Source organism: Bactrocera latifrons, unplaced genomic scaffold (genome assembly GCF_001853355.1).
Source record: "Bactrocera latifrons isolate USDA-ARS-PBARC rearing strain unplaced genomic scaffold, ASM185335v1 scaffold_47, whole genome shotgun sequence".
Lineage (NCBI taxonomy): Eukaryota > Metazoa > Arthropoda > Insecta > Diptera > Tephritidae > Bactrocera > Bactrocera latifrons.
The window spans coordinates 1-9,768 of NW_017537123.1; the positions used below are offsets into that span (position 1 = coordinate 1).

Here is a 9,768-nt window from a genome sequence, read left to right on the forward strand (position 1 = left end):
GTGAAAATGCAATATCGTACATTGATCATGAGAATGAACATGATAAGGAAGTAAACACTCAACAATCCTCTGCAACACCTTATATACCCATGCCGGAGAAACAAGAAAATATTAGTGAGTCAACAGGAGCATATATTATGGATACACAAGCGGTTGAATGCTCTGTACCAATGCAAAATCCCTGTACTGAACCAGAAGTAAAAACTGTTACGTATGAGTTACCGGGAGATAAAAATATGGATACAGAAGCGGTAAAACTATCAGAAGGCGAAAAACAAATAGCATGTAATGAACCAGAAATAGAGTGTGCTAAAGATGCACAAAGTGAAAATGAAATATCGTACATTGATCATAAGAATGAACATGATAATGAAGTAAAAACTCAAGAATCCTCTGAACCACATTATACCCCCATACCGGAGAAACAAGAAAATACGAGTGAGTCAACACGAGCATGTATTATGGATACACAAGCGGTTGAATGCTCTGTAACAGACAATGGATTACAAAATCCTTGTACAAAACCAGAAGTAGGAACTGGGATGTATAAATTGCCAGGAAATAAAAATATGGATACGGAAGCGGTAGAACTATCAGAAATAGACTGTCCTAAAGATGCACAAAGTGTTAATGAAGTAGGAACTCAAGAATTATCTGAAACACCTGATACTCCCAAACCGGATAAACAAGAACGTATTAGTGAGTCCACAGGAGAGTGTGTTACGGATGCGCAAGCAGTACAATTCTCTGTAACAGATTATGGAACGCAAAATCTCTGTACTGAATCAGAAGTAGGAACTGTTATGGGTACAGAATGTGAAAATCCATCGCCCTTCGCCTATCAAATAGAAAAGTGTGCCATTGAGAAAGAGGTTGAGGAATCTTTACAAAAGTTATGCACTTCCGCAACTGGGAAACAACAATCAGTCTATGAGTTACCAGGAGATAAAAATATCGATACTGAAGCGGAAGAATTATCAGGAAGCGAAAAGGAAATAGCATGTAATGAAGCAGAAATAGAGTGTGCTAAGGATACACAAAGTGAAAATGAAATATGGTACATTGATCATAAGAATGAACATGATAATGAAATAGAAACTGACGAATCCTCTGAAACACGTGACACCCCCATACCGGATAAACAAAAACGTCTTAGTGAGTTAACAGGAGACTGTATTAGGGATGCGCAAACAGTAGAATTCTCTGTTACAATAAATGGAACACAAAATCCCTATACTGAACCAGAAGTAGAAACTGTTAAGGGTACAGAATGTGAAAATTCATCGTCGTTTAAATATCAAAAAGAAAAGTGTGAGACTGAGAAAGAGGTTTCAGAATCATATACTTTCGCAACTGACAAACAAAAGGCAGTCTGTGATTCACCTGGAGATAAAATTATGGATACAGAAGCAGTAGAATTAACGGATAATGAGAAACTAAAACCAAAAGGAGAGTGTGCTATAGATGCACAAAGGGAAATAGAAATACCATACATTGAGAAAAAGGATGAATGTGGTAATGAAGCAGAAACTCAAGAATCCTCTGAAACACCTTACACCTTTATACCTAAGAGAGAAGAAACTACCAGTGAGTCGAAAGAAGATAAAATCATTGAAACAGCAGCAGTAGAATTCTTTAAAACAGAAAGTGGAAAACAAAAGCCTTGCGAAAAAGAAGTTCGGACACTCTTCAATGTGCGAACAGAAGAGTGTACCAATGGGACAGAGGCCCATGAGTCTTTCGATCCGCTATGCATCTCTACAGTTGATATGCATGAAAACAGCAGTTGGCCAAACGGAGACAATGTTATAAATGCAGGATGTGAATTTAGAATACCATTCAGAGGGCAGAAAGAGGAAAGCGGCAATGATAATCACATCAGTGTGTCTAAAGAAGGTGGTGTAAAAGATACAGTAGAAGATAACAAAACTGAAGACCAAAAATTTTCTAAATCATCGTACTCTTGCGAAAATAAAAAAAATGAGTCCAGGAGTGATGTAAAAGACGCAGAAGTGGTAGAACTATATGCCTCAGAAAGTGAAAAGCAGAAACCACGCAAAATATTAGAAGGAAAGGATATAACTGCACGACTTTCAGAAAAAGAAGAACAAAAATCTAACAGTGAAATAATAAAAGAATATGGCAATAATATGGAAAGCGCACGGCTACCTCCACAGAAGGGGAATCCCCTTTGTGAAGCAACAGAAGTGTATGTCAGTTATACAGATGTGCTAGGGTCATCAGAAACGCTACACAGTTACGAAAGTAAGAATCATGAAATTCACAGTGATTCAGAAAAGACTTTTATTATAAAACTAAATGCTCTAGAAACTCCTCCAATAGGTCAAATTTTAGAACAGAAACTTAAGACCAAAATAGAATCTCTTACAGAAGCTAACTTGACCATTACAACCGGTTTTTCTTGTGGCAACTTATCCCATCGTCAACTTTATGACTCAAGTCTATCTCTTAATGTAGATCGCTGTATAGCAATGGTTGACAAGTTCGAAAATAGCAAAACTGAAAAAACCATTGAAAGCCTCAAAACCACCATCGCAAAAAATATTATGAGAGACGAGCCTAAGGATAAATCGCGACTTATTAACACTGGAATTACTCTAACCAACGATTCCTCTAAATCAGCCGGAACTGTGAAAAATTGTTTGAAAGTTATTAACGTTTCTGAATCTTCAAATTTGTTCATAACATTAAATAACGATATAGTCTCGGGAACAACTTTTATAAACTATGACAATATTACTGGTGTCGTAACTGATACGTCTGACGTAAAGTCTTCAGACCCTGACACCTACCCTATTAGAAGCAGTACAGTCGTGGTTGAATTATTATCAAGATTAAATAATCCAGTAACCAAGCAGCTTGGCAAGCAGTCGCATAAAATCGGCGTAACATCGAGCGATGAAAAATGTTCACATCGAACTATGTCTTACATTGCTAAAATGTGCAAAAGATTAATAAACGATAAACGACTTGTGGCTTCGCTTGAAAGGCGACGTCGTCAAATTGAGATCATGCAAAAGTATCTGCATTCCATAGATTCCTTTGAATTTGAATTTGAATATGATTATCTTAAACAAGATTTACTGAAAAAACAAGCACTCATATTATGCACACCTCCACCACCTCTCCCGAAGTGTAACATTGCAGCTACTTTGCCAGAAAGTCTAAGAGATTATAGATTTAACTTCCTTAATGATATTCTATTCTCAGATCAACTTAGTTCCGTCACAAATCTGGCCAGTAGAAGCACGTCAACTAATATCGAATCTTGCCTACCAGGTCATAATAATGAACAAGATATTATTCATACTAATAATTGCAATAACTCATTCGTCAACAATACTAAACTAACAAATAACTCATATCCAAATTCTAAATCCAACTTTAAACAAGGTCAACAATTTATGTACCACAACAATAACTATCAAGAGGATAATAATGGGGAAGAAGATGATGTTGTTCCTTTGAGACATTTCGTGCCAGGTAACACAAAGTGAATGCAAACATCGCTCGGTGTTATGTTCTATTGTGTTGTACTTCCTTGTGCTGTGTTGTTTTTTTAGTTGTCTGTGTTTTGTGGTATATTTTAAATTTCCTTTAATTAATCTATTTGGTGTTTATACAGTATGTGTCGTATTAAAATCGCAAACATCTTCAAATTATCTTTAAAGTGTGTAAATATTTACATAAATATCTTAATTGTTACACTTTCTAGGCTCTATAGCAGAGCGTGAATATAAGAAATGGAACAATGCAGTTGAAATGCCAAATAATCCATATACTCCGGACGCTTTAAAACGTAGGATTAGTGGCAGCCAGGAGCGTTTTATAGATTTACCAAATATAAGCTCAAGCACGAATAAAAATGTAATAACTGTAAAAGCAGAAGACGATGAAGAGAACGAAAGCACTAGTAATATTGGTTACAAGAGGTATTGTTATTGAATATAATCTCGAGTTATATAATGCAAATTCAATACGCTCATTTTAGATATAGCCGTGATTACTATATAAACGCTGACAATCCTCCAAAAGCCAGTCCTAATCATCAAAATCACCGAAATGATAAACGCAAACGACTTAGTTCCGGATGCAGTGATGAGCTCGTAGAAGATACGTTCACCAAAGAGGTAAATTCCTACGGCAAAACTACATATAAAAGTATCCCGCTTTATAGTGATCAAAGTGATTGTCATTGGATTTTTTCCACTCCAGTGCGTCGTAGCAATTCACTAGAATGCATTAACCACCGTTCACCTCAAAAATCATGTTACAACTTCACTCCAAACGCAACCTCCACTGCTCCTACATATTACAAAGAACTTCCACGACAACCAAATTCATTCACCTCAGCGTCTCATTATAACAATTTGGACCGTATTCATATGTCGAAGATCAACCAATACTCGAACCGCATTTATAACAAAACAAGACCTAATGAAATTGAAAATGACTTTGGCAGATTAGACACAAACAATAAGATTAACTTAGACTATTGCAGCGAGGATAAACATTCACTACGTTCATGGAGAAGTGCTAGTGTTGCTGATAATTATTCGGAAACTCTACCTTCACGGCGCACTTTATCGTCTCTTAGTTTTTATAGTAACACTAATAATACACCCTTAAACACGTCGAATTCAAAGAATCTCGTCTTATCAAATTCTAATATTTTGTCGCAATTCGAAAAGCAATTGCTTCATAAAGACCTTAAAAGAAATAGTTTTCGTGCCATTTCGGTCACAACAAAAAACTTTGTTATGAATCCACTATATGAGAGTGAAAACACCACCACTGCTTTTACTGAACCGAACCAGAACCAGAGCAAACTTAACCCTTTAACAGATGGTGTCAGCGATGATCAAACTGACTCTGGAGTCGATAGTTTCATGCATTGCTTCGTTGCAACCAACACGAACGTCGACAACACAAGTTTCCTCAATTAAAGTGTGAGCCTTTTTGCAGAAAATTTAGTTTCATTTATGTAGGTAGTGACATTTATCCAAAGTCAGAAATAATTAACACTAGTCAGTAATGTAATGCTAACATTTCTATAACTCTCAAAATATTCAATTGCTAAGTATGATATACATTAGTCCGGTAAGTTTAGACTAGAAAGGAGTAGTGAAGATACATAAATTTACAGCAAGCTGTGTGCGAATATGTTGAAAACAAATAATATGTTATTCCTCTCTTCTGGCCGTTTTGGTATGTGGAAAAAAATTCCTGAAATACTATCTTAGCGGAACATTAAAATTTTTTTGAAAGAAATATTTATAGTGGGTATTATTTCTCATTAAAAGTATGTACAAATAAATAATGGACTGTACTCTTATCATAATTTAGTAAATATCTAAGGGTTTGGATTATATTTATTCAAGTGAGCCTTTGACGACAGCAAGTTAAAATAAGAACTTTTGTGTAAAGTAAAAAAAATTAAACTAAAAACTCGTACTTCTGAAAAGCTTTATTATTAATACATTTGGGACCAAATATATTTTAATAGATTTGTAGATAAATTATACAGACTCATTCCAAAATAACTTCATGACTATTACACAATTGGAGTTGACGAAACCCGTTTTCTATTAACCTTGATGTACATACATATATAAACTATATAGACAGATAAGTGCTTGCGTTAAACATTAGCCAATTGGTGGGTGTGTTTATGAAATAGGGATTTTCCACATAAAGGTAATTCAACAATTAAAGGTGCAGTAAGTAATGACATAATTCTTCAACAAAAAGTTGGACTTACAAAATAATGTAAAACGAAAAAATGTTTTTCGTCATTGTGAAAAGCTCGTAAAAATTATATACTAACTTAGTAACACACACGGAGTTGACATTTTATATGAATTATAAACATAATAGTTATGTACTATACGCATAAACTGTTAAATTAGTCTTTAGTATTCATATTAATTTCGGTAATATGAGATGTTATTAAAACTTAAAAATAAAAGAAAAGATTTCAAAGACTCTTTAAAATAGAATTAAAATGTTTGCTCAAAATTGAAAAATTATTTTGCATTATATAGAAAAATTTAAAGTTGCGCAGTTTTTATATGGGAACCCGCAGAATTCTAAAAAAGTCCAATCTATACACTGGCAATACGTTGCTCACAGGATAGTATAATAGTTTTTTCTAACCGTTATTAATAACACCTAAAGCTAATCGAGATATAAGTATATATATAGAGCAATCAGGATATCAAGATGACATTGCGAGTTGAACTGTTCATCCGTACAAGCGAAAACTTGTGTAAAGATTAAGATATGCTAACAGAACTAGGCACTATGAGAGGATTGGTGCATACGTCGGTAAATTTATCTCCTCGATTGATTTAGTTAGAATATTACACAATATATACACACATACATGACTATGTAATATACCAGTATATAGTAAATGTTTTCGTGAAAACTTACATATGTATGTGACATAAAACTGGATAAGTTACCAACAACAATTCGCAAAAAATATTCAGTTTTGAACAGACACAAGTTTTAGGTACATTTGAATGAAGATAGTATTTCTGGTCGCAGTGGTAAGTATTAAAATTTGAATAAATATATTAGGTGCTAGCTCCTAGCATTTTCCATCAACATTCTTTAAATTTGCATGTAATCACATTCATAATACACAATTAAACATTTTTGTCCTTATTTATAAAACTTACTAACAACATTTGCTTGAGAACGCTTCATTCATTTATTGTCTCATATTGCTTGCAGCATGTCATCAACGATATTATTAATTTAGAAATATTTCAATAAATATATCTATGTCGAGAAACAACAGATCCTTTTGGCACCCTTCTAGTTATTTCGTCCTTCTCTGTCCCTTACGGTTTTCATAATTCATCTATCAATTACGGAGATTGGAATGTTTGGCAAGCATTTGGCGTATACGTATCTATAGAAATCACAATGGGAAAGTTATTTCTCACTGTCTCAGTGTTTTTGTCCGGCACACATTTTATGAAATTTTGGTAGTTAATCGGTTCTAATTTGAACGAAATATTAGCTAAATTAGTCCACGTGCCCGGCTATTAAAACGTATTCCTGTCCAGTAATAGAAATTCGTTTTGTATGAAAATATCAATGAAAACGTTTGTTCATGAAATATAAAAGGTGTCTTGTTATAAAGACTATTCATGGATATAACTTCACTTTAATTCGACAAATATAAGTATATATAATAGCAATTTGCAAATACATATAACAAATTACGCTTAATGAAAATCAGCACTTAGCGAGAATATTGACAAAAACCGTTATCAATGTACTACTCGAGATGAAAATTCTTTAGAGTAACAAATTGAAAATACTATACATATATACTTCTACATAATCTCCATCTAGAGTGATAACTTTTTTGTTGCTCCATTAAATTTCGATACTCGTTCGATAATGTGAAGCTTTAATGCCTCTTGACCTTAGTATTTGATTTTTTTCTGCCAATAACAATTAGAGGCTGGGAATGTTGAAGTAGTCGCTGGGGCGAAGCCTGGAAAATACGGAGGGTGTCGGACTAGTTTATAACGTTAATTCTTTGATTAATCGGTCATGAAACTGAAAGATCGACGTTGAGAACCTATAGCGCACAAAGCTTATTCATTTTTAAAAACTTACAAATGACGGCCTTACATTGGCGTTAACTTGCATGAGCTTTAAAAAACATTACTGAAGTAATTTCGAGGGAAAGTGCCGAGTTGACCGTCTTTGGCCGTATAAAAATCCGGGCCAAAACTCAGCAAACCATTGAAATGCAATATATCACAAGCTAAAAGCACGTTACCATTACAATACCATGGTTTCATTAATTACAATGAAATTACTACACCCCCTAACGCAAAAATATCAGACGCTATTCATTTAATTATATTAGGTTATCAAAAAAGTCTTGCGGTATTTTCGCTAGTTGGCGCTGAGAGCGCGTAGTTCTAGTTTTATTCGTCGCATCGGGTCATGCTATACCTTTTTGGAAAGCTCATTTCACGCGCTGTTGATTGATTGTCGTTTCTTTTAAGTCGTTCGTGAGTTATAGCGTCGCAAACATGGAGCAAAATAAAGAGAAAATTTCATCATATTTTACAGTACTACTACGATAAAAGCAAAAATGCATCTCAAGCCGCCAATAAAGTTTGTGCAGTTTATGGACCCGATACAGTTTCCATTTCCACCGCACAACGATGGTTTCAACGTTTTCGTTCTGGTGTAGCGGTGGTCGAAGATGCGCCACGCGCCGGAAGGCCTGTCGTCGAAAATTGCGATAAAACCGCTGAATTGGTCGAAAGACAACCAATATAGACAACCATAGGTTTTGACAACCTATTATGTCTCACATTCACTCTAGTTAGCGTACCTATTCGATTTCATTGAATTGATTTTTTAAGAAGTTTTCAGAGCACGAAAAAGTAATTGCTTTCATATTTCAATACAGTTGTATGTCAATGGAGTCAATTCTCAGGCTTCAAGATGACTTACATCAAATGTATTATGTCTAGGGTACAATTGCAAATGTATGTAATAAGTGACGAAAGCAACGGAACGATATACATACATACATTTTCATTTAAAAGTAAATTAAAATGCACAATGTCATCCAACAATATTCGTTTTAGAAGTCAACCATACTTGCACAACTTATGCCAACCATTAATTTTTCCATCTATATACATATCTAACATTGGAAGAAACTGGTTTTACTAACATTATTCGGCGTATGTTCTATATATTCTCTTTTCATACAAAATTGCAAAAAAAAATCGAACACATACTTCATATTGAACACATACTTCATATTGATAAAACTTGTATATAAAAAATCGAAGAGTATAAGTCAAGGCAACGAAATAATTGCAAAAGAAACCCCTGTTGTTATCCACCCAACGGTATATCTCGCTCTTCCCGCACAAGTGGTGGAAGAAAGCACCTCCTTTGAAACGCTGTCAAATCAGTCTATGAATTCGATAAATACTACAACCAGTGACGACTCGGACACAATACGTATTTATGATTTCAAGAAACAGACAACAGTCATCGTCCATAACGATGATAAGCCGTCGACGACAGATATAACCATAACAACTTCAGATTCCGTCGAGCCAAAAGATGCTCTGGCGAAATCCAAAAAAATTTATAAATGTAAAGAGTTATATCCTAGAGAGATATTGTTAGAAGCGAAACCCGCTGAAACTTGTGTATCAACCCTGGCTCCAGGCCCCACACCAAAGGCATTCAAATTTCTACAGCCGAAACGAAGATTAATAGATCCCAGCCAGCTGTTGCCATTAGAGGAGGAAGCGCATAGGGTAAGACATAACATTGGCATTTATATAAAATAATTTTACGAACATTCTCTTGTAGCTCTCTTTTGGCGAAAAGGCGGTCGTTGAGGAAGAGGTGGCACAAGTTATGCCTTCTGTGAAAGCTTTGGCGCAAGCGTTTCTTCTGAGCTCAAATAAATGTTCTCAAGCCGAAAAGCGATGGAAAAAAGGGGTAGGTTTCAAAATCTCGGAAAATGCGAAATAAGAACACATTTATAACTGCAATTGAAATGGCATTTCTGTTAATAACAAAACAATAGCAAAAAAAAATATATATATATTAAAAAACAAGTAAGGAAGGGCTAAGTTCGGGTTTCACCGAACATTTTATACTCTCGCATGATAAAGTGATAATCGAGATTTCAGGCGTGGTTGTGAACCGATTTCACCCATATTTGGTACATGTCAT

The 9,768-nt window shown here is 34.8% G+C and overlaps 1 protein-coding gene across 1 annotated transcript in view; it reads left to right on the forward strand.

Annotated features, from left to right (window-relative positions):
- The first annotated feature begins 21 nt into the window (after positions 1–21).
- LOC108973289 overlaps positions 22–9,768 on the forward strand; it is an 11,362-nt gene continuing 1,615 nt past the window's right edge. Inside the window, exons 1-5 of the mRNA XM_018940460.1 lie at positions 22–2,265; positions 3,737–3,953; positions 4,013–4,151; positions 8,865–9,344; positions 9,400–9,531. Of these exons, the coding sequence (XP_018796005.1) occupies positions 90–2,265; positions 3,737–3,953; positions 4,013–4,151; positions 8,865–9,344; positions 9,400–9,531 (3,144 nt within the window). The 5' untranslated portion in view covers positions 22–89. The remainder of the gene's footprint in view (positions 2,266–3,736; positions 3,954–4,012; positions 4,152–8,864; positions 9,345–9,399; positions 9,532–9,768) is intronic.